Below are 27,452 nucleotides of genomic sequence, written 5' to 3' on the forward strand. Positions count from 1 at the left end.
GACACTATTGCTAGCAATAAGCTAATTAAAATGATTTTTTTAACAAACTAGAAGCTATAGCTTATATAATTATTATTATTAATCTATCTATCTATCTATCTATCTATCTATCTATCTATCTATCTATCTATCTATCTATCTATCTATCTATCTATCTATCTGTCCGTCCGTCCGTCCGTCCGTCCGTCCGTCCGTCCGTCTGTCTGTCTCTCCGTCCAAACAATTAATTTCAATGCATTGGTAATTTAGTAATTATTTCATTCCACCTAAACATAAATGTGAATATGGGGCTCTGTGTAGTCCCGCTGTCTTTCTCTCTCTTTCTAATTTTACAGTAAGTCTTGGCTATGATAGGTGTGTTTATGAGCTTGTGTGTGAACCTGAAAGTGCACCACTGCCACCTACAGAGCACATGGCTCTTCCAGCAGCAGACTCACTCCCTTTGGGCCTTATTAAAGCCTTATTTTCATCCATGAGAAGCAGATAAAGCCCAGTTCAGTTTCACATTAATTATACTTTTGCTGATTTCTACAGAAAGCATATAGTCAGAGACCGGAATAAGGGCAGGAAACTTTCTTAGTGGTTTGCTTTATTGATTGAGATGCTGAAAGCCAATGGGCAATTTCAGTGGTCTGCGAGGTTTAAAACAGGGTATATGTTACGCCTGTTAAATCTTTCTAATAAATATTAATTAAAAGAGGGAGGTTCAAAAGGTATTTTTCAGCGACCCTTCCGTTGCGAGAACGGATGAGCGAGTGGAAAGGATCCGTCTCATCACCTGCTGTAGATGGACTATGACAGCAGTGATAAAGAGTTCACTTCACTCCATAATTAGAGGCACAGAAGTTAAAGCAAGACTGCATTAATTTCAAGACGAAGTGCGACATTGTGCTGGCGAATCAGTTTATGAAGCACTTCAGAATGTGATTAAAGGACTGTGTTTTAAATGGCAGTTACCGCATCCTCACTGTTATCTCCAACCATTCCAGTAAAACCAAAAAATACAGCTCATCTCTGTGTTATTATTACAAATATCCTGCACAGGACTTCAGGCCATATAAACACTATGAATCCTAATTAAAGCAGTAAGGCTACTGCTCCATTGAGATTTACCCTCCAGTTACCTTGTTTCATGACTCAGCGTATAGTGTACCTCAGAGTAAACTTTAGCTGCTTGTTAGCCCATGCAGAAGCCAACACTTCACTCGCTATTTAACGTATGTCCCTCCTCAACTATATGGGCTTGTTTAGAGAATAACTTTAATTGACTTTTATATAATAGTTTGGTCCACTCTCCCTCTTATGCTTATAATATTGTATGCCAAGGGTGATCAATATGTAATCAGTGTGTATTATAAACATGTGGATTTATGGCTAGAGATGAATAAAGCCAGGGGCTTCAGGTAGGCCTACCTCATTTTTGAAGTGGCACCGGTTGAAATACTGGCTCATTTCTTTCCCCTGGGCTAGATAAGATGTTACAAAAACAAAAAAGGGGGGTTGGAACACTTTTTATCACCTTAGTAATGTATTTCTTGAGTGTAAAATGTTAGTGGTACTGTTTTTAGCAATCCCAACATAAAATAAATATTTTATTTTAATGATCCAAAATTGCTTCTGAATTAAACAGCTTGCGATCAGCATACATTTCTGTTACGTGGCAAACAGCAACTCTGATTCAAGGGAGACAAAAAGGTCATGGAAATTCAGCTTCAGAATATATTTTAGAAAACATACAAATAGAAATCAGTTATTTTAAATTGTAATATTTTTTCACAATATTACTGTTTCTTCTGTATTTTCGATTGAATTAATGCAGCTAGAGTGTGGTTGTGTATTATTTAATTATTTTTTATAATTATTATATTTTATTTTTAATAATTATAATAAGGTCTAAATTAAATCATAATTTGAATGACTAATTGAACACACAAACAAACAAATAAATACATAATTCTTTCTCATTTAAAATGAGAACAGTGATGTCCGGCCTAAGAAAATTGACATCTTCACTGTTTATTCAAATTATTAAAAATGTGTTAAAGATTTTGTAAGCATATTACATAGTTTTTGAGTCCGTTTTTGTTATAACGTAATAACACATGCCAGATTGTGCAGTCATAATTTTTGGTCTTGCTGCCATACAAAGAAATTATGAACACATGCAAAAACAAGAGAGAACCAACAAAATATTATTGTTGTAGTCAATTTATGCATTTTCCTGTTTTGTTTTTGCTTTCCTATGCTTTTTTGTTTGTTTGTTTTGTTTTTGTGCATATAGTAAAATAAAACCAGCAGCTGTAGTTTTCCCCTTTTTATTGGTTTCGTGTTTTATTCTTCCCTCATATTTAAAATATTTAAAAATATTATATATTTTCTCATATTTTGATGGTTTAATCAAATTTGCAGGGTCACTGAAAACAAATCTTTAAACCAATCCTCTCCTGACATCACTTTTGACCACTAGTGTATATAAAGAAATTAGTCAAATTTTATATATTAGTATCAACCACTTCATCAGATCCTTCATCACCATTTTTATTCTTTCCACAAACCATTGAACCATAGAATGGATTGTGGAATTGGGCTAATCACACATCTTGCCTGTCCACGCTGAAAATAATTTTCTATAGGCTATATTTGCCTAAACTGCATAAATAAATGAAGTTCAAAACGTAGGTTCGAGAGGAGCCTAAACATTCAGTCCTGTCAATCATCATTACGAGCATACTACAAATTCTTCCGGCAAATGACCCCGCCCTGCCCTTTGAACCATATCCCAACCAACCCGATGAGCTCCAGCAGCACTTCTCAAACGAATAGTGTTCCGCGGAATACTCTTCCTTTGCCAAGCCAACACCAGGATCCTCGGCTCCCCGGCTCCCCTTCCGCATATAAACAAGGGAAATCGAGCCATCGTCCTCGACGTCCTCCTGCTAATTCGTCCAGGCGCCGCCAAAAAAACCCGCTCCTCCCGCCTTCGTCTAGGCGTCCGCAGTGCGCACCCCAGCCGCCTCGCCTCCTCTTCCGACAAGGAACTGCTCTGACTCCTCCTTTGCATACCTCATACCTTTTCGATTAAACAGTGTTACTTCACTGCCGCAGCAGAGATTTCTTCTTCCGCTTATCATGGCCGCGACTCTGTGGGAGAAAGAACGGGCCTTCAAAAGCATTCTCTTCTATTGCAATAACTCCTCTGCAGTCTATTGCATCAACTGCAGGACAAGTTCTTCTGAACTAATGCAATTCCTCAGACGGCCAATCTGGTCTTCCGCTTGCAATTATTTCATAAATAAAGCAGAACATTATAGCAGGATTTAAAATCCAAATTGCCCCTTTTCAAGACATTTTCAAGACATTGAGGACATTGGCTCCATATACAGGCCCGTCACACACCTCAGTGCCTCTCTACGTGGACCTGACATCCAAGTAAATCTTCCTCTCAAAGTATTCCTCATGAAGTATTAAGCAGCTGATTATTACTCTTCCATTCAGGAAGTCTAGTGATAGAAAACACCACCAGAACAATCAAAGCTCTATTCATCCTCACATTCTTCTGATTTCTCAGATGCTCAGAATCTACTTGTCATTCTAAAATTTGATCCGCAGATCCATTTTGTCTTTCTCCAATCTTTAAGTGCTCTTTAAGTGCTAAGTACCTGGGCAATAATAATAATAATAATAATAATTATTATTATAGATTTGAACCAGAGTGAGCTTATTACAGAGTGCATACAACCCCCTGGCTCATTTGTCTTGTTGATATCACATCCTGCTTGGAAATTTTGACAATAAAACCCCAAATGAGATCCAACCCTGCATATGGAGGACAAGCTGTTCTTAATGATATAACAGTGGATTGGTCAGCCATGGTGGCATCTGTGACCAGTCAGAGCTCTGGAAAACACAAATGAAAGACACTGATGTGACTTGACTATGAAGGCAGGGAGCAGAAGTTGGGTGTACAATATGAAAGCGCTATAAATGCCTCATTCATATTATTTTTGTCATTAAAAATACTTAAATATATAATATTAAAAAAATATGGATTTATTATATAACATTTAATGTATTTAGTAAAACACATTTTTTGAAAGTTTGTTTTAAGTTATTGTTTCAGTACATTGAACATAGAAGATCAGAATGGACACAATCAAAATATCAGCTGGTGAAACCATCAGAAGATCAAAGCCAGTTTCCTATGCGATTCTTACTTCTTACTAACGTTTGCACAACAAAAGACTATCCTTGTCATTACAGTCAAGCAATTGGTATTTGTCTGACCTCAGAAACGCCTCCTCTTTGACAATAGCAGCTCTCTTTGGGTCTATGTTAATAATAATCACCGTCTTAGGGGAGAATTTCTGTGCTTTCATTTTACACTGACGGACCCTCTAGTATTGTAATCATACATAATGATACGAGAAACGCTGAGACAGAAGAAGTACAGTGTATGAAAATTGCTTTGAGAATATTTGCCTTTCTCTTGACACCCTATGAGAACAAATATATTTACGCTTTTCTCCTCTCAAGGGAAATAAGAGGGCTTTAATGTATCCTATAATGTCTGATGTGGGATGGATGCATGCTGCTAATAAAATCTTAATCCTTATAAAGTACTAAACCTTTTTTCCATAAACATGTACACTGTGTTTTATTGTGGTGTCTTATCTGTTGCAGTGTTCTCATAATGAATCACTCTTGGTAATGAAATGTTTGATTTATCATTATGTGAAAAAAGCACACTGTCAAAATGTCCAAGCTATGCAAACAAATGCTCGTCAAAAGTCAACGCAGATTAATCAATAATCTAATGTTATCAGTTTGTGTGTATTTAATCCCTTATTTTCCTCTGTTCATTGCTCAGCCTCGTTTATGTTTGTGTGGTAGTGGGTGAGTCTGATTCCTTATTCTCCTGTCTTTTTCCAAGTAAAGACTTTGTTAATGAAATTCCTGCGTTGTGCGATCATTGTAGCCACATTACGCTACAGAACTGAACTCAGAAAGGATTTAAAATATGGACTTACTTGCTGTCCAGTTGCTCTACCTCGAGCAGAAGGACTGTCACCTCGAGGAACACACAAAAGATTTTCTCGATCTGGCATGCCTGACCCATTACCCACAATCTTTATTTTAATAAATATTACTACAATTATAAACAAATAATTATTTTAATAAACATTTTTACAATTTTAATAATTTTAAATATTATTACAATTTAAACTATTCAAGATAAAATTATATAAAGACATATATAATTGCATAACGCAAATAATTGTGCTCTGCATGAAACCATTCAATTAAAGGTCCCATATCGTACACCTTTCTGAAGTAAGTTTTATTTTAGGTTTTGATGTCCTTAAGAATATATATTTGCGGTTAAAGTACCAAAAGCAAAAACCATCTCAATGTATTTTTACAGCTCCTTTCTCAAGAGCTCTGCCAAGAACAGGTCGATTTTGGCATGTCTAATTAATATTCATGAGCCTCTCTTCTGATTGGCCTGTTGTTTTTCTGAGTGACGCACGGCCAGGCCAACCACAGATAACTAGGGTCATGTATGCTGTAGCCTGCTGTGGCTTGGTGATGCTCACAAGTAAAGCTAAATGAAACACCTGTAATGATGGTGATAAATTATTTGTTATTAAAGCATAAACATTCACAAACCACTGTTAGTTTAACATAAAAGCAAACAGGCGACTGTGTGCATGGTTTGGCATGACAGAAATAGTGCAAAGTGTGCTCCCTTAATAATTCCTAAAAAGCTGACATCTCAGTTAATCGCAATCTCACAACAAAGCTCCGTTATTATCAGTGAAGCTGACTGCACAATAAATCTTTCATAATGTCAACACTTCGTTTGTTCCAATCAGAGGATTTGCCAGCATGCAGAATTCAGCACTGAACAAAAACTCAGTTTTGAGGGGTGAGTGGATTTTATCTTAAATGCATCTCATTGGTCATTGCATTCAAGAAATCAACACACATGTCTGTGATTGGCTACATCAACGCTGCAAACATGTTATAAATAGAAACTCGTTCTGGCCTGTAAATCGTTTATATTTATTTTGATTTATTCTTGTTGCTTTTGTGCAACATATGAATAACAATTTATTTGGTTTTAGATGTTTTATTTTTAGCTATTTCTATTTTGCCCGCAAATCGTTTTATTCTCCTGCAACCCGCACACACACGAGTAGGCTACCTTATGCCCGCTCTCAGCCATCAAATCTAGTCCCGCGCCGCACTCTGTTACGTTGGGTCCCGCGGGAGTGCAGGTCTCTACATCCATTGACTGAACAGCATTTTCTCAACATGTTTCCATGTTTTTTGTTGCTCAGCAACGATGTTGTCTGGGGTTGGGCAAAAGGATGGAGTGTTTGGGGTGGTGAATGAAGGCGGTGAATGAGTAATTCTGACATCACATTTTTACGGAAGTCACAACGGCTCGTGAAAAGGCACAGCTACTTTATGCAGGCTGTGTGCATTTGTCTGTGGATTGACTGTTTTGAAACTTATATGGTAGCTCCTAGACCTCTGTTATCCTGAAAAAAAGCCAGGAAATTTCATTTTTGACAAAATTGGACCTTTAAGGTGCACTTTGGAGACAGAAGCACAGTGCTTGCGTTGTCCTTGCGTTGAACTGTATTTGACCTCAGGGGAGCAGAAACTGAAAATAAACTCAAGGTCAAAACTTTAAGCTTTTATATTTCACAGCAAAGTCTGGCTCAAGACGAACTAAGAGTTCTTTGACCCACTTTGCTTTTGTTTAAAATACATTTCATTAGCACTGGAATCACCCAGGGAAAACATTGCCTCACTAAAAAAATGCACTCAAGACACGATTTTTGCATCTTAATAACCACCAACTATAATTCTGGGACCTTGTTATCCAACCAAAAATTCAGTTGTGAATTTGAAAATTACTCAGCATGGCAATGTCTCTCTCGCTGTGTAGTTATCAGAGCACTCTTTTGAGCCTTCATGCTCTGCTGGTCTTCCTGCAAGTGATGGCCTCTAGTCCATTAATTACCTCCACAAATAATTGGTGTTTCCAACACTGCATGGCATGCAAAAATGTCATCTCGCTTGGGTAATTTCTGCTGACTAATGGATACATAAATTATTAACTATTCACTCAGCTGACCGATCAAGTGCTCTCCACTTGGCCCTTGAGGTGGACTCACTTTAGATATCATTCATTTTAAATGAAAGCAACTCTGTCCAATTAAGAAGATGTGCCACCCTATGGGATCAAGCGGTCCGACAGCATAACAACATGAAAACTTGAGTGAGACCTACGAGAAGCGCAATGGTCATCCTCCTTAAAAAGTGAACAAAGTTTGTGCATTTTGTTGTAAAGGGATAGGTCACCCAGAAAATGTATCGGTGAAGTATGTAGTTTCTGCTAAACTATAGTGGCATAGCGGAATTACAAAAATACAGTATATTTTGCAAACGCCACTTTCGCGCCCACCACACACCAACTTATTAGTGTAGAGAAGACAGAGTGATGAAGCCAATCAGTGTATATATATATATATATATATATATATATATATATATGGGGATGATTAGGAGGACAGAGGCCAATGGGCAAATTTGGCCAGGATGCCGGGGTTAAACCCCTACTCTTTTTCCTAAGGACATCCTGGGATTTTTAATGACCACAGAGAATCAGGACCTCGGTTTAATGTCTCATCAGAAGGACGGTGTACTTTGACAGCATAGTGTTCCCATCACTATACTGGGGCGTTAGGACCCACACAGACCACAGGGTGAGCACCCCTGCTGGCCTCACTAACACCTCTTCCAGCAGCAACCTGGTTTTCCCAGGAGGTCTCACATCCAGGTACTGACCACCCTCAACCCTGCTTAGCTTCAGTGGGCAACCAGTCTTGGGCTACAGGGTGATATGGCTGCTACACCCCATATACTCACGCCCCAAACTCTTGCTATAGGTTGAGCTGGAAAGAGATTGACAGATCTTGGCGGACCGCTCTCAATAACAACTTGATTTTGTCCATCAGGAATTGATTGGATGGTTGGAACATTGTGGTTTGCTATCCTTGTGCCAGAGAAGACAATAAATATTGCTGCAAGTGGGAGGGGAAGTTATTTTGATTAAAGATTATGAGGGCATGTTAATTTAATATTATGGTGACTTTAACAAACAGACAGCATTTTACATTGAGCTTCATGCCTTTCTCTCCAGCCAGTTCTTCTGCAACCGGTTCACTGAATCAGTGAGTTGAATCTGTGAACTGAATCATTCAAATTTGAGAATTAATCATTCCAAAAGCTTTTGTGAACCTATAAACTGATTCACTGCTTATGATATATTCAACAGTCACAAACATATTTTAAGTCTCAGAACCATGCACGTCCCCAGTTAACAAAAATTGCTATGCTATGAATAATTTCAATGTGTATTGTTAGCTACAGCTAATAAAAATGCCCTCAAAACAGCAAAATAAACTAATAAGCCCACAATTTCTCTTCAATAAAAGTTTCTTAATAATAATCCCTACCATGGGAGGTAATGCATTTTTAAAACCATTAGATGAGCTGCAAACCAATGAATCAATAATTTAGACACTTCATATGACAAGCATCCACTCTCATTGGTTAAGACAAGCCTTAACAAAATGTTTTCCATTAGAGAGGGCATGCACGCTATATAGAGTACTCTTTAGTGACAGCAATTTTAAAGGGCTATAGTGCCGATTTGGTTATACAGCATAAAAATTATATCGATTTTTTATATATATATATATATATATATATATATTTAAATTGTCTTTAAATATTTGTTTATATGCAACGGAAAAGCACAGTTAGACAATGTATTATTATATTATATTATATTATATTATATTATATTATATTATATTATATTATATTATATTATATTATATTATATTATATTATATTATATTATATTATATTATATTATATTATATTCATTTAAACATCAAATCTTATGTCTTTCATTAATCCTCCAATGATACCGAAGCATCAGAAGGAATGATGGTGATACCATAGGTTAGCACATTTAAACACAGGAATAAGTGCATTCTCTGTACAATTAGTCTTTTGGACTGAACAAGGTGTCATGTAAAATAACTCTGAAATACAGTCTGATGTATGGCAGGAACTTTCACGTCAACATCTTCAAAGAGGAAAGAATGTGATAGAAACTACTGCACAGACCCACAAATAAAATTACATTAAAGTTATCCACTGTTTCATGCCTTGTGCATCACTTTATGCTCATAGATCAGCTCTGAGGGCAGCATCTATAATTTAAGGTCTGCAGTCGTGGAAGTTCAGGATGGGAAAGTGGTGTTGCATTTTTTATTAAATTCAGAGAGACAGTGAAAGAAAATAGAAGACTTGTCAAAACCTGATGTCTGGAAATGGGGATTAATGCAGAAAAGCATGTGCTATCAGGTCCCCAGCGCTCTACCTTCAGGGCTCCTCTGCTCCTACCCTCCTTTGTTGAGCAGTGCACATGTCAGGTCAAGTCAAGTCACCTTTATTTATATAGCGCTTTTTACAATACAGATTGTATCAAAGCAGCTTCACAGTGATCACATGAAAATAATACAACAAAGTTTGTTTCTAGAAGAAAATTGCGTCATCGTCCACCTTAAGTAAGGCAGATCAATAATACTGTTGAATATTAAATGTCCCCAACTAAGCAAGCCAAAAGCCAAAGGTGACAGTGGCAAGAAACCAAAACCCCATCAGGTGACAGAATGGAGAAAAAACCTTGGGAGAAACCAGGCTCAGTCAGGGGACAGTTCTCCTCTGGCCAACGAGTGAACAGTGTATGATTATGATTCAGTCCAGATATTTCATTGAGTTCTTCTAAGCTATCTGGGAAGCTGAGGAGATGAAACTGATCAGGAAGATTATTTATAAAGCAATCTTTAGTGGCAGAAGTGATAGGTCTAATATATTTATAACACAGAGTTGGTTTTGCAACCTTGGGTAAATTAAGTATACATGATATTAAATAATGATCTGAGATGTCATTGCTCTGCTGCAGAATTTCAACAGCATCAACATTGATTCCATGTGATAATATTAGATCTAAAATATGATTACCACAATGAGTAGGTCCTGACACATGTTGTCTAACTCCAATAGAGTTTAGAATGTCTGTAAATGCTAATCCCAATGCGTCTTTTTCGTTATCTACATGTATATTAAAATCACCAACAATTAGGACTTTATCTGCAGCCAGTACTAACTCTGATAGAAAATCAGCAAATCCTTTGATAAAATCTGTATGGTGCCCTGGTGGCCTGTATACAGTAGCCAGCACAAATGTCAAACGGGATTTATCACTTACGCTAGGTAACGTTACAGAAAGCACCATCACTTCAAAAGAATTAAATTTGAAACTAGACTTCTGAGTAATACTGAAGATATTGCTATAAATTACAGCAGTACCTCCCCCTTTTCTTTTTAAACGACCCTCGTGTTCATAGCAGTAATCTTCCGGGGTGAACTCATTTAAAGTAATGTAATTGTCTGGTTTTACCCAAGTTTTTGTCTAACACAGCACATCTAGGGTATGGTCTGTAATCATATCATTAATTGATTGAATATTCAGCAACCCAAGCTTTATCATTTGTTCATCTGCATTATATTTGTTTTTTATTTGTTATCAAATTTATACCCTTAAATGGGTTTGGGAGTTTTTTGAATTTCCTAATTCGGGGAAACAGACACAGTCTCTATGTGATGATATCTAGGTGAAAGAGTCTATATGTGATGTGATTTATCTGACCTTGATGACGTGAGACAGCTAGCAGATGGTCGGTTTAGCCAGTCTGTCTGCTTCCTGACCTGAGCCCCAATTCATGTTTGAGCTCTAAGACTATGTGCCATATTACTCGAGAGAAGAGCGGCACCATCCCAGGAGGGATGAATACCATCACTTTTCAACAGGTCAGGTCTGCCCCAAAAACTTTTCCAATTGTCTATGAACCCTATATTATTTTGCGGACACCACTTAGACAGCCAGCCATTGAGTGAGGACAGTCTACTAAGTATCTCGTCACTCCTTCAAACAGGAAGGGGGCCAGAGCAAATTACAGTGCCTGACATTGTACTTACAAGTTCACACACCTCTTTAACGTTAATTTTAATGATATCCGACTGGTGAAGTCGAACATCATTAGTGCCAACGTGAATCATAATTTACGATTAACATTAGCCAGCACTTTTAAATTTGCTTTGATGTCAGGGGCTCTGGCTCCCAGCAAACATGTGACTATGGTGGCTGGTGTCTCTATTTTCACGTTCCGTGTAATAGAATCGCCAATAACTAGGGCACTTTCAACAGGATTCTCAGTGGGTGCTTCACTGAGTGGAGAGAACCTGTTTAATGTTGTTATCGGAACGGAAGAGCGGTGTTTTGTCCCACGACTACAGTGTCTCACGGTCACAGTTCCCCTGCTGCACGGGCTCTACAGCTGGAACCGAACAATGTACAGAGTTCACTAAGCTAGTCGCATCCAAAGCAGTATCTAAAGCCCTTGCATTCTTACTATCCTGGATTAAAGTTTGGATGCATGTCTCTAGTTCTGAAATCTTCTCCGTCAGCCTATCTCCCTGCATTTATCACATGTAATGCCCTCGGCGCTGACAGAGAAGGCTATACTATACATGTGACATGAAGTGCAAGTGACAATAATAGGAGAAGACATGACTCACCGTTTGTTGACTGATCCTACTCACCACAGTTGTTTGATGGGCTCGAAAAGGCGAAAGCACACGAGAGAAAAAAAGATGGCAAACACAGATGGCAGATTAACAGGCTAGCGGAAGGCTAGCTTGTTTTGCGAGCAATAGTGAACATAATGAATGGATTCAGATGGAATTAGGAATATATCAACGCTTTGAGTCAGATTGTGTTTGTTTCAGATTTTGAGAGGTATATGTTGTATTGACTATAGCTGCAGCATACCATACATTTCTGTATTTGCTTCCTGCTTTATTTTCATATCCCTTTATTAAGGGGTCTGAGCAATAAAGCTGCTGAGCCCTATTACTTGGGAGTTTCTGTTTCTTTTCTTTTTTTAAGTATTGTTTATGCTTAAACAGCTATAACTCTGTCCCTATATGCTGAAAAGTAAAATTTTGCATGCAGATAAAAAAAATCTCAGACTGATGTGCACATTTTAAATAAAAAGCCATTCTTCTGAAAAATGTGAGATGAAGATTATTTGCACCTGTAGAGACATTTTAATACAACTGGATATGAGAAATTATGACAGTTAAAAATGAGCTGATATAAATTTTCAGATGCATTTATTGATTTTGAATGTACTTGCATACCTCAAGATAGTGATCATGATCATATGAGCAACCACTTGTTCATTCAAACGCATAACATGGCAAAAATACAGTTTCATGAACATCTCATAAACTTCATGTGCACAGGGCTTGATATATCTGACCTCATTACACGACCGCAGGTCATTGTCACAATCTGGATCTATGAGCTGTGGAATGAGTAAGTAAAATGCGGTTTGTTGCCGGGTATTACTTTCTTGTCAGGCTCAGTTTATGGGTTTCATAAATTGTTCATGGCCGGCTCCTAATACACACAGAACACCCCTACATCACTGCTAAAGAACAAGGGATAGCCAATGTCATTCAGTACAGAATGCTATATTTCAGTTACACCTGCTCATGTGGAGATTAGACCACAATTCAAGAGTGTGTGATGGCAACCAGGTTTTTTCCCAAGTGTAAAAAGGATTGAAGATACAAACTTAAAACACAAGTACAAAGATGATTGAAAACAATTGTTCTGTATTGTGAAAACAAGGAAGTTCTGAAATCAACCTGTAGAGGTCAGATTTCCTTAATGGAGGTCCAGGTTAATGCACAGCAGTGCTCATAATTTTACATTTCCTTGCAGATTTTTTTTTAACCATTTTAAAATTGCATTTTGTTTTTTATGGTACTTTTTAGTACGGCCATGTGGAAGCTAAACAAGTATTTACGTAGCCTAATCTATCCATCCATCAATACGTCTATGTATGTAAACTTTACCTTGTTGGGGTTACCAGGGGGTGCAAAAATCATAAAAGAAATGGACACAGCGACCCCATTGGATTCAACGGAGAAAAGTGATGTCAATTAGAAGCACTCACTTCCTGATGGCTGAGCGTACTGCGCAGACTCAAACTGAGCTTGACGACGTAGATGTGACGTGAGCAACCCGTCTGTCTTCTAGTAGCTGTGCCAAGAGAAATCATTCCCTTCCGAAACTTGCAGAGACGGAGAGCGTGAGTAGGAGCTGTCCATGAGCTAGGAGCAGGAGAAACTTTTGCTAAGTATTCTGATTAATTATTTTGTCATTTTGCCTCCACGTCCCCCCGATGGCCCGCGAGCTTCTCCTCCTGTCCATACAGTAATTTCTCTACTGTGCGATAGAGAGGTTATGAGTGGTTATGACGCAATCGTTAGCCTATTTTTACAAAAACGGCTTCTACGGGGCCATAACGTAAGATACAAGGTAATAGAGCCTTTTATACATTTTCGTGTTTCTTTAGAAATAAATAATGGACAAATGGAGTCTTTAAACGCCTCACATGTAAAGTTATTCGCTGTCAAAGTGACGCCAAAATGAATGGGAGTCAATGGAATGCTAACAGCAGGTGGGGGTCCGCTAATCAATGGCGGCGCCCGGGGAAGCTTCAATGTTTTACGAAACATTGGCCCCCTGGCAAAAATGGACTATGCAAAATACATACTTCCTTTTTGCCAACAAGGCTGCTGATTACTAGATAATCAGATCAACTGTTGAGCAGACAGTCATAATGGTGCTAACTAAATAACTAGTTAGCCTATAGTGTTAACATTGGTGGAATTTTTGGTGGCTTGCCAAACTATTGGTTTTATAATAAATTTCATGTAAAAAAAAAAAAAAAAAGTGTTATGACTGGTGAAAATGCTTCCCACAAGGACACATTCTTCATTTCATGTCACAGTAGCAATTTCCGATAATTCACCCTTGGCGTTATGTAGCCATGTGATACCGTTGTAGTGTATTGTAGTGTATATGCTTGATGTTGCTGCAAACATACATTATATAACTACATTCATCTAATTTTAGTTAGAAAAAACTCTAGAGCCTGCTGAATATAACCGTATGTGCTTGATTTGACCCTTTTCCAATGTCTGCCGTTGATCACACGGCTGTGATAACAGCGCCATCCAGTGTTGTGTTTTCTAGCTGCAGTCGCCAGAATGAAACTCCCCTGTGTGAAGACATGACGTCATGGATGGACAGCGTCACTCAAACACAAACTGTAGCCATACAGCAGGGACACAGCAAAGATTTTTTATTGTAGCTATAGTGACCTTCCCTTCAGCCAAACCACCTGAGACCAGTTCATATCAGTTTCATCGGCTCACTCGTAATCGAATGAAGAAAAATGTCCTGTGCAGTGTCATTCAAACGGCTGAACAATATTATCATTTTATTACATTTTTTAAATAATGACCCTCTCACTTCCATGTAAATTAAGGCTTCTTGAGCTGTTAACCTCTGAGACAGAGGTCAACATGAACATTACATTGTCCTGTCAAATTACACTATAATTTAAGCATTAATGAATATGTCGCTTTTATGTGTATTTTGTCTGCATTTTCAGCTTTCATATTATTTAATGAAGTTCTATCATTATTTGACTGTTTAACTCCTCAAAGTTAAACCATAATAAAATAGATGACACTTTCTATAAAAAGGTACAAAATCGCTTCTTATTCCAACAAATAAACAGTGAAGATGTTGTTGTTGTTGTTATTTTTTCTTGTTTTTTTTTTCTATTTATTTTCTGAGGATTGGGGTTTTGTGTAAATGCAGTTTATAAAGTTATAAAGTTTACAAATGCAAATGTTGAAGCTTTCATTCAGTAGCAATTTGTGTACAAATGGAATGGGGTTGATATTAAGATATTATTTTCAAAAATGTCCATGTTAAGGAGTTAAAAGAAACTTTTTTAAATAAAGAATCAGACAGATATTTTATTCTTATAATTAAAATCATTTAAAATAGTAAAATATGACAATGAAACATTTAGCTGAACCTTAGCTTTTGCTGAAGTTCATTTAATAATGTATTTTTGTTTAGTGCATATTTTCATTTTGTTCACAAAAATTCGTTTCAGACTGACAGACCCCTGAACTATTATAATGTTGACTTATTGTCTGTGTTAGAATATAAATGACCACAAGAGGGCAGTTGAGCATCAGTTACTGAAGCACTTCACAACAAACACAGCCCATGCCAATGACAAAACTCGCAAGAATCACAGTGATTTGAAATATTTTCCATCTATGTGTTATAGATAGGTTTACATCAAATAAAGGTTTAGATTGTCAGGAAGGTTTTGCAATCACTCGTGCCTCTGGCTTTCACCTGACCAGTTTAGCAAAACTCACAAATATGCATTACATACATGTGCAAATTCTAGTGCTATGACAATAGATATTTAAAGATCAATATAATTACTGAACAAACAAGAATCACTGTTTTAATCATTAAAGTTGCTGTTATCAGGCTCATTCGGGTGTGACACATTCTGTTTTCGTTAAACAAAACATACACACTGGATGTGAATATACAAATGTAACTTTAATAACTTAGCCTATAACTTTTGCAAGTTTTTTTTTTTTTTTTTTTTTTTAATGGCAACTGTGGTTTCATTATGATGTTCTGGATAATCTAGACTATCTTACTTTCCAATTTGACTTTTACAAAATGTTAGCTTTACTTTCTGACCTTTAAATAAATTAAATGCCTTACATGTCAGTTCAATCAATGATAATCACTTTTTTAGAGCAACCAACGTTAGATGCTTGTCAAATTAATCATGAAATCAATAACCAAATAGACAATACTCATATTACAGAAACAAAAAGCAAATTCTCTGAAACATTTGCAACTAAATATGTCTGCATAAAGCAGTTTGATTGGGGTTTGACAACACACACTCCACATCGTGATTCCCCACCACCAGCGTTTTCTGAAATGCCAAACACTCATTAATCTAGAAGTGTCAACATGAGGATCATATCAACTAATTGATCATTCTACATAAAGCATCTTATATCAAGACAAGGGGAAAAGATAATGCATACTGTTAGATGAAGGGTGATATATGAGAGAAAAGGAGCACACACTCTTATCGCCCAGGGACTCATATTGACATATTTCTACTTTGTTCTAAGAGGGTCAGTATCCAGCTTGACTTCTATACATCAGTACAAAGTGGGACCGTACACGTGCAGCTCTCCAAATCCTCTGGCCTGGATTTGAAAAGCACTTAAAGGACACTTCAATTTCAAGACGACACAGTTTTTCTCTACTTCAGTATACCTCTCCTGAGACAGCCATTCTTATAGCACAAAGACTCACCTAACCCCTAACCCAAATCACAACAGCCTTGAAATGTAAAATGTCAACAATTGCATCATTTTATCATAAGCCTCGCTTCCCTTGCATTTCTTTTGATGTCTATATGGTTCCTAAAAAAAAAAAAAAATAGGTCTGGCTGAATGCATTTGTGCAAAATCATTATTGCAACTATCTCAAGTTCACACAAACATTTAGATCAGCAGCACATTTCTAAAATGATCACAACAGAACTGCCATTCAGTGAGTGCAAAGTAAAACTGAAAATATACTGATGGGAAATGAGATGATGCAGACATTGTTATCTGAGAAAAAACAAAAAAAAACGTTAGCTTGGCACTACTAAGCGCAACTAGGAGGTACTGTGAAGTAAAAATAGCCTATTAGATGTTGTAATCCTGTAGTTAATATGTTTCCAAAAAACTGGATACTTACAGCATCATACAACTCAAAACATGATGCGGTCACTTGACTGATGAGATTCATTTTGTGGTAAGCGCAAAAAGAAAGGAGTCAACATGCATGGAGCGTTATGGACTAGCCTCCACAGTATGAATATGCAAGTGTACTGCGCTCCTCGTTTCCTTTTGAGGGAACGCAAATGTTGAGGATTAAGTGGCTTTTATTTCAAGCAGCACAAAGCATACAGAACAAGAACTGAGCTCAGAGCATTCTGTTGCGTTTATGGGTTGGGGAGTCTGTGATGACGTCGGCGCACTGGACCGAGGTCCGCTTCCTGGTGCCCGCGCTGCCAAGGTGGAGGGCCATCTCCTCCGATATGAAAGTGTTCAAGTCCACATCGTGCAGTCCATTCCGTCTGCGCCCTGCGTTTGAGCTGCCGCTGACGTGAGTCGGAGAGCCGGGAGTGCTTGAGCGGACGCTGATGCCGGCCATTGCTCCACTTAGACCTGGAAAAGATGAGATTTAATTCATCATCATCATCATCATCATCATCTGCACCTTTTCCACATGTCAATGCCACATTTGCTACCCATAATAATGATACATTTTAAACATGTTGTGGCTGTTATTTTACAAATCCTCCAAATAAGAGATGGTAACAACTGTAGGTAATGAGGTATGACACGCTGTGCTTGAAAATAAACCTTAAGGTCCTTTCAACCAGACATCTTACTCTAAAAATACTATGGAATGTACAGTCATGCAAACCTTGTACTTGAACCATGTGAGGGTCAATGGAGAAAACGATCTTTTAAATGTCTGACAGCCTACAAAGATTTCTCAACTTGACAAAAACATTGAATGTAAATATATAAATAATATATATAAAATTCTTTCATTGATGAATGAAAAAACATTTTTATTCATGTTTTCTAAAAAGAACAGCATTTATTCAAAATAGAAATCTTTTCTAACAATGTATTTCTACTATCACTTTTTATCAATTTAACAAATCCTTGCTGAATAAAACTTAATTTCTTTCAAAAAAGAAAAACAATTACTGACCCCAAACTTTTGAATGGTAGTGTATATTGTTACAAAAGATTTCTATTTTAAATAAATTCTGTTCTTTTTTGTACTCAAAGAATCCTCAAAAGAGTATCACAGGTTATAAAAAAATATTAAGCAGTACAACTGTTTTCAACATTGATAATAAATCATCATATTAGAATGATTTCTGTAGGATCATGTGACACTGAAGACTGGAGTAATGACTGATAAATTCAGCTTTGCATCTCAAAAATAAATTATATTTTAAAGTGTATTAAAAAAGAAAACCATTATTTTAAATTGTAATAATATTTAACAATATTACTGTTTTTCTGTGTTTTTGATCAAATAAATGCAGGCTTGATGAGCATAAGAGACTAAGTTCTTTCAGAAACACTAAAAATAGTAATGCTTCCAAACTTTTGACCATATAAATATACAGTGAGGAAAATAAGTATTTGAACACCCTGCTATTTTGCAAGTTCTCCCACTTGGAAATCATGGAAGGGTCTGAAATTGTCATCGTAGGTGCATGTCCACTGTGAGAGACATAATCTAAAAAAAAAAATCCAGAAATCACAATATATGATTTTTTAACTATTTATTTGTATGATACAGCTGCAAATAAGTATTTGAACACCTGTCACTCCATCTATTATCCTAAATTAGATGCACCTGTTTGAGGTCGTTAGCTGCATAAAGACACCTGTCCACCCCATACAATCAGTAAGAATCCAACTACTAACATGGCCAAGACCAAAGAGCTGTCCAAAGACACTAGAGACAAAATTGTACACCTCCACAAGGCTGGAAAGGGCTACGGGGAAATTGCCAAGCAGCTTGGTGAAAAAAGGTCCACTGTTGGAGCAATCATTAGAAAATGGAAGAAGCTAAACATGACTGTCAATCTCCCTCGGACTGGGGCTCCATGCAAGATCTCACCTCGTGGGGTCTCAATGATCCTAAGAAAGGTGAGAAATCAGCCCAGAACTACACGGGAGGAGCTGGTCAATGACCTGAAAAGAGCTGGGACCACCGTTTCCAAGGTTACTGTTGGTAATACACTAAGACGTCATGGTTTGAAATCATGCATGGCACGGAAGGTTCCCCTGCTTAAACCAGCACATGTCAAGGCCCATCTTAAGTTTGCCAATGAGGATGATCCAGAGGAGTCATGGGAGAAAGTCATGTGGTCAGATGAGACCAAAATAGAACTTTTGGCCATAATTCCACTAAACGTGTTTGGAGGAAGAAGAATGATGAGTACCATCCCAAGAACACCATCCCTAAATGTCCGGGATTCAGCTTTTGCTTTCTGCGGTCGCCATTCATTGTTTACATGCTCACCTTTTGTTTCAATCTAACTGAATTCATTCCGATTGGTGGATCTGAATGTAGTGTTTACATGAATGCTAAACAAGTGATCGGTTGATGTGCGTTTTACCATTGCTAAGAAGATTCCCGCTCCTCCGTGAGAGATACGAGACCAGTGCCTCACAGGTGTCGGTCATCAGTAATCACGCCACCGGCCTCGCGCCGTTCTCCCGCGCCCCTCAGCCTCGTACTGCTCGCCACAGTAAACATGATGAATGGCGACTGTAGAACGCAAAAGCCGAATCCCGGACATTTTGGGCGATCTCGAAATCACGGGCAAACTCGTCACGGAGACTCACTAGCCTTGCCTTGTTGTTTTCAACTGCGCTCTCTTACCGGTAGGCGTGGCTTGGGAGTGGCCTCGTAGGGCAGCGAAGCAAGTGCATTCTGGGAGTTGTTGTCTTTCATCCACATAAGCCAAAAATACATTTTCTGGCTTTTCTCAGTCTAGAAAGCTCCAAATTCAAAAATAATTTCACATTTCTTCTACATAAATGACCTATTTTAAATACACATTCATCTTTCCAGCGGTGGGATGTTCCTTTAAGGAGAGGATGACCGGGGCCATGTATTGCGAGATTTTGGGGAACAACCTCCTTCCCTCAGTTAGAGCATTGAAGATGGGTCGAGGCTGGGTCTTCCAACATGACAATGACCCGAAGCACACAGCCAGGATAACCAAGGAGTGCCTCTGTAAGAAGCATAAGGTTCTGGCGTGGCCTAGCCAGTCTCCAGACCTAAACCCAATAGAGAATCTTTGGAGGGAGCTCAAACTCTGTGTTTCTCATCGACAGCCCAGAAACCTGACTGATCTAGAGAAGATCTGTGTGGAGGAGTGGGCCAAAATCCCTCCTGCAGTGTGTGCAAACCTGGTGAAAAACTACAGGAAACGTCTGACCTCTGTAATTGCAAACAAAGGCTACTGTACCAAATATTAGCATTGATTTTCTCAGGTGTTCAAATACTTATTTGCAGCTGTATCATACAAATAAATAGTTAAAAAAATCATACATTGTGATTTCTGGATTTTTTTATTTAGATTATGTCTCTCACAGTGGACATGCACCTACGATGACAATTTCAGACCCCTCCATGATTTCTAAGTGGGAGAACTTGCAAAATAGCAGGGTGTTCAAATACTTATTTTCCTCACTGTATATATTAAAATATATATTATAAATATATAAGTGGGGAGGAGAAAAATATATCAATAACCACCATATGTATTCTACAAAGTGCAGTCACTAAATGTTGAGACATGTTATATATGGTAATCATGTTCAGTTAACTGTAATATTTACCATGTAGTGCTATGGCCTCACAGAAGGGCTGTAAATCACTCTCTACAGATGATACGGAGTCCGATGAAGGTGGTCGGTTAGGAGAATGGACAGTCAGTTTGGGGGCAGCTCTAGAAGTCCTTGGTGGTGGCGCTTTACCACAAAGGAAACTTATCAAATCTTCCCTTCGTATAGTTCTCCTTCGCTTTTTGACCCAGGCCAAAACATCTTTATTACGTCGCTGATGACCAATCTGGATTCCTAAGTCAAAGCTTCTCTTATGTGCATCAACACTCTCTGTTGAACAGATTACATTCATTTAATTATTTATGCACTTTATACAACAAACAACAGTGTGGGGCACTAGATATGTGCAAACTCAAATCTTTAATACCTTTGTAAAGATTAGTCACTGCTGTTGCAGCGTTCTGAAACGGAGACCACAATGACAGTCCTTGCTGATGACAGACTCGATCTGCAAGACAGGAATAAATCAGGGGTGCTCATGTGACCTTAAAGACAACAGAGATTACTCAAATAAATTAGGTCCAGAAAAGTATTCAGACAGGATTTCTATTGTTAACCTTTACACTATAAGCCTGGGAAAATCATGGTTTTCTAAATTCAGCTGGTTTTGCAATGGATTAAACCATGTCCATGCTATTTTTAAAGAGACAATAAAGGGTTAGTTCACCCAGTAATTTAAATTATCCCATTATTTACTCGCCCTCAAGCCATTCTAGGAATATATGACTCAGCCAAACACAGTCAGAGTTATATTAAAAATGATCCTGGCTCTTCCCAGCTTTATAATGGGAGTGAATGGTACCTTGTTCTTTGAAGCCCAAAAAAGCACATCCATCATAAAAGTAATCCATACGGCTCCAGGGGGTTAATAAAGGCCTTCTGAAGCTAAACGTTTTTCTAAGAAAAATATCCATATTTGTAACTTTCTAAACTATAATCACTGGGTTCCTGTAAGGGCCCTACGAGAGTCTAGTTGCGACGGAAGAGTGACCTCTGACCCGACGCATGACGTAGGATGTAGGCGTAGCGTAAGCTTAGGTGAGAGTAGCCGCCTCTCGCGGTTCAAACAAATTGGGCTGGGCAACAAACTCAAGATTCTCCGACATTTCTCTTTAAAAATTCTCGTTTTGGACCTCAAATTTTTGTGACCGGTGTTTTGTTTTGTTCTATACCCTGCGCTTCAGCGTTCGTCAATACGTCGGGTCAGAGATCACTCTTTGGCCGGAACTAAACACACGTACAGATGCCAGTGATTCTAGTTTATAAAGTTATAAATATGGATATTTTTCTTACAAAAGTGCATCGCTTCTCTTCAGAAGGCCTTTATTAACCCCCTGGAGCCGTACGGACTACTTATATGATGGATGCGCTTTTTTGGGCTTCAAAAACCCAGGTTCTATTCACTCCCATTATAAAGCTGGGAAGAGCCAGGATCATTTTTAATATAGCCTAACTCCTACTGTGTTTGGCTGAAAGAAGAAAGTCATATACACCTAGAATGGCTTGAGGGCGAGTAAATTATGGGATAATTTTCATTTTTGGGTGAACTAACCCTTTAAATGCCTAACCATAACAATTGCTAATTTATTGCTAAAATAAAATACACCTTCCATTTTATACATTTCTACAAGCAAAAGCTGCAATTAAAAGGATACTTTACATAAATAAAATAATATTAGGGATTGACAGTCTAGGCCACCAAAAGGATGCAATAAAAATGAATGGTGACTGGGGTACCTAACATTCTGTCTAAAACATCTGCTTTTGTGTTCAAAAGAAATTCATACAGTTTTTTTAAAAAACCTGAGAGTTAGTAAATAACAAAAGAATAATCATTAAAGGATTAAAGATCATATTTGTTTTTTTCTAGAGGGAAAAGGAAAAATCCTAACATTTAATTTTTTATATATAATTTTATATATATACATATACATACATACATATATATATATATATATATATATATATATATATATATATATATATATATATATATATATATATTATATATATAAATCTCATATTAAAGGGCGAAATAGCCGTGTGTGTGTGTGTGTGTATATATATATATATATGTATATGTATATGTATATGTATATATATATATATATATATATATATATATATATATATATACATACATACATACGTACGTACGTACGTATATATATATATATATATATATATATATATATATATATATATATATATATATATATATACATATACATATACATATATATATATATATATATATACACACACACGGCTATTTCGCCCTTTAATATGAGATTTATATATATATATATATATATATATATATATATATATATATATATATATATACACAAACTAAAATTACACTAAATATCCATTTTATATTGAGCATTATTCAGTTCAGCAGATTATGAAAGAACGATGGAAGCGAATGGTGACCGTTCCTGTAAGTACCTAACGTTTCTTTTTGTGTTTCACATGAAAAAAAAAAGAACTTCATAGAGGTTCGGAACAACATAACAGCTAATAAATAATAAGAGTTTTCATTTTAGGGTGAACTAACTATCCCTTTAAGAGAGAGTTCAGATACTCCTCGTGTAATCCAGACAATGGCTGTGTGTCAAACCCTAGTGAGCACCAACCTGGAGAGGATATAATGGCAACATAAGTGTGTTCTAACGTGCCTATGTTGCACAAAGGTAGCCAGTTGAGTGCACTAGGTTTTGAAACACAGCCACAAAAGGACACAAGCTAGCTCACTAACCGGCAGGGCTTTGCCAAAATGTGTGATTTTATAAGACTATAAAAAGTTAATGTGTTAAGCATGAAAATCAGTTACTCCTATACAGATAGTTTAGCCGAAAGTAACAAAAATCTCATATTAAAGGGCGAAATAGCCGGCTTTCAGGCTAGCCGGTTAGCAATAGCAAGGCCAATATAATAACAACGAACAAACTGTCAAACACAGCCAGACCGGCGCGGCTAAAGCTAATTATCATCCACACGCTCAAAAATAAGCATAAAACGCTGCTTTTGATGACGTTAGAGGCCAAATGATACCGGTAAGTTATGCGCTTTTTGATCGAAAGGTGTGGTTCGGTCGAAAAACGGCAAGTTTACGAGATTTTTCTAGACGTGAAAGGTTTTTAGTCGAGCTGCTGGACGTCTGTGGGCCGCTGATAGGGTCTCTTTCTCTGCCCACAGACCTTTATAAAGTTGAGCCACCGCCGTAGCAGAATTCTGGAAGAGATGCCAGAGTTTTTCCTGGTTCTGGTCCACCGCCTCCTCGTTCGGCTCTTCCCTTTCGGCCTCTGCCAGGCATTGGCGCTCCCATTTGGAGAACCAGTGTTCGGGTCCGTGTTCGTGGATCTCCGCTTCGCTCTCCTCCTTCTTCTCCTCCATGATGAATACTGAGAAACTTCGGTGAACTTCTGTTCGTTTTTTTTTGTAATTTCTTGCTCTTGTGGGTTAATTCTAGTTCTTGAAATCACGCAACGCCCGATCAGTGTCGGTTAATATCCTTATTTCTGGATTTACGGGCCTGAATTAAAACGAAATGAAGTGAAATGTTTTGTCTTTTGTGACGCCGAAATGTAATTACCCAGGACAGTAGCTGTCTACCCCCGGTTAGAGGATCGCTTTTGCCCTGCGCAGTTCCTCGATGTGGGCGGATCATATTTAAAACACGCCCACTTGTTTTTGCGCATGCCCGCTTCAAACGCCGTTGCTCTGATCATAGAAAAAAACATGAGAACCAATGGGTGGAGGCAGCTTAACATCCAGCTCCTCCTCTGGATATAATGGGTGGAGCTTGAAGGTCCAGCCACACCCTAACCCTAAATCGAATTAGGTTGAGCTCCACCCATTAGGTTCAGAGAGGGGGAGCTGGACGTCGTTTGATTTTGCAGCGCCAGCGAGCACCATAAAAGTATCACACTGAACCAAACTGAAGAGTATCGCCTAATATAGGCCTACTTTATGTCGTGCTACATGCTAACATTAAAACTTTAAACACGTATAGTTACGTTTATTAATGCATTAATGTTAGCAGTCTGTAAAGTAGGCCTAATTTATTTGATTAATGTCAAATAATTTATTTGACCCACATATGGATTCTTGTAGGTAAAGTTAACAGTGCGGGGTTTAGCTGAAAACTTAAATTCTGCTCAGATATGCTTGCTGGGTGTGAGGATTTTGCTCAAACAATGATTTTAGAAATAATGCTTTGATTACATTTCTGGGCTAGTGGGTGTCATTGTAAGTCTAAACCACTTCAGACCTGTGGGCAGAAAGTTTGGAGATGAAAAGCTCTCAGTGTAAAAAGCATGTTAAAATCAATTGTAAGTAAGTGCCAAATCTATTCAAAATCTATCAAATGAAAATCTATTCAAAATATGGCTACTTTATTTGAATAGCATTCCTGGTGCTAGCAACACTGAGGTTATGGATTTGATTCCCACGAAACACACAATTATAAAATGTACACCTTCATTCATTCATTCATTCATTCATTTTTTATTTATCTCGAACAATCAGCAAAACAAAATTTTAAAATCACAAAATACAACACAAACAGTCAGAATATATATATATATATATATATATATATATATATATATATATATATATATATATATATATATATATATATATATATATATATATATATATATATATAAAAGGATTAGTTCGAGAAAGAGCAGGCGGAAGCAAATAGCTTATTTAATCCTGCCCCTTATTTCACAAAATAATATTATTACAACTTAAATAGATAATACCGCAAATACCGCAAATAATCTTTCAGGTCTAACTTACAACAATACAACAATATACAACAATTTTAATTAATTAAATTTAAGTAATAAATTACAATTCCATTCCTGAGTTTAGGTGTATTAATTTCTGTATTGGTCAAGTAATGATTTCTTTAATCTATTTTTGAATTGAGTGATATTATGGCTCTGTTTGATGTTATTGCTCAGTCCGTTCCATAAGGTGACCCCACAAACCGAAACACACATGCTTTTAACAGTAGTTCGCACAAGAAGTTGTTTGAACACACAATGTCCTCTTAAATTATATCCCCCGTCTCTTTCATGAAACATCTCACCTTGAATGCAATGTAAGCTTTGGATAAGCCAAATGCATAAATGTAAATTAAATTAAAACCAGTCATTGTTCTTCTCTTTGTACACTATGTAAAAAAAATTGATGGCTGTTAAATTACAGTAGCCTACTTTGCATTACAATGTCCACATAAATAGGATGAAAGTTGAAGTAAAATGGACTATTAACTATTAAAGGAAATCCCATCCTATTTAGTACATAAACTTGGAAAATATTTTAAAGGATTGTACAAATTCCTGTAAACAACTCACTAGCCTATTGCTTTCTAACCCATAGTTTACAAATGTTGTTCAATGTAATAGTAAACAATACAATGTGGAGACAGCTGTCAAGTTAAATTCAGCTACTCCACACATTTCCACTCTTTTGTTTGTATTTATGTTGAGCTGATAAGTTCATATATGTATTTTTTTTTTTTTTTGATTTTTTTTTAAAGACTGTAGTAATTAATGTGCTCACACAGATGTAACATCTGTCAATTCTGTAATCAGTTTGCACTGATGTGGAAAATATATTAAATGAATGCAAGGACACTGAAGGGCTCCAGGGAACAATTGTAATAATGCACAGTCACCCCAATTACTATGAGCTTTTATTGTGAAATCAAGTAATTATTTTCTCTTGTAAACAAAAGGAGCTTCACTGAGCATAAGTTAATCGAAGAATCACGACGAGACTGTGCACTTGAATTGGTTTTGTCTAAAATTATTTGGCTGAGAATAAAAGTATTTGAAACAGAACACAAACACCTTGATCATGTTCATTTATTAACCATATGACAGTCATTACAGAATACAGAGCACTTATTTTTTGTTGAATATCCGATTAGTTGCTGAGAAGAGTTTAATTCTGTGACGTTTTCAAAACATGAATGATTATGCACCAGGACCCATGCAGCTGCTTGTCCTCCTTGCCAATATTTTTGCGCAATCCACCTCACAAACCCCCCTCACACACAACTCCCACATTGACTTTTTGTTGACTAATGTTGTAGACCCTTCTCAGTCAGCAAGAAATGGACTGAACATATCAACACCATGGTCATGCCAGAGAAATCAAATTGATCACCCTATATGGTCAACACTACCAGACACAATAATAATGTATTTATTTAAATATTTATTAGAATAATACAACACATCAAAAAATGAATTGTTGTGGTTTCCAAATTATTTTAAGGACTACTTAATAAATGCACGAAACAATGAATCTTTACTGTGTTGACAGTGTATTTTGAATAAAATATATGTATTAAATGCAGCAGCCGAGGAAAATGTTCTCAAACTATTTATTTACAATTACTTAAAATGAATAAAAACAAACTCATATTTTTTAAACTGCAGTAGGTAAAGTGGTAATAAAAACAAAATGCAATTTTACATATTTAGGCTATAATTGTATGTTGTTTTTTCATACATTTAATACAGACCTATATATTTTTTTTTATCTATAGGCTATTATTGTGTAATTGTCTGAGGACAAGTGTTTTTTGACAAGTGATAATTATAAAGTTGTGGGATATGTTCGTCCCACGTCTCAAGAATCAATGAGTCAAAATATTTTGCTAAATATGATTATTTTTTTTTATTTTTTTTTAAAATGGACCTAGGCTACACATTTCCGTAATTTTATACGGCCCACATAACTGCATAACCTAGAGGGATGCTGCTGTCAGTAAAGCAAAATATGAATAAACAAAAAAAATATATAGAAAAGTTTCAATAAAGTCTAGCGTGAGGCAGCATTTG

General features: G+C 37.0%; 1 protein-coding gene across 1 annotated transcript; it reads right to left on the bottom strand.

Moving 5' to 3' along the window:
• Positions 1-15,648: 15,648 nt before the first annotated feature.
• On the bottom strand, positions 15,649-24,235 carry hapstr1a (HUWE1 associated protein modifying stress responses a). Its single transcript, XM_084109946.1, has 4 exons — positions 23,784-24,235; positions 20,948-21,028; positions 20,575-20,850; positions 15,649-17,355 (listed from the first exon to the last, which is right to left on the bottom strand). Exons 1-4 carry the CDS (start codon positions 23,977-23,979, stop codon positions 17,111-17,113), a joined length of 798 nt encoding a protein of 265 aa, XP_083966072.1. The 5' UTR covers positions 23,980-24,235; the 3' UTR covers positions 15,649-17,110.
• Between the last annotated feature and the right edge of the window lie 3,217 nt (positions 24,236-27,452).

The sequence above is a fragment of the Abramis brama genome, assembly GCF_963993115.1.
Source record: "Abramis brama genome assembly, chromosome: 1".
NCBI classification, from domain to species: Eukaryota; Metazoa; Chordata; class Actinopteri; order Cypriniformes; family Leuciscidae; genus Abramis; species Abramis brama.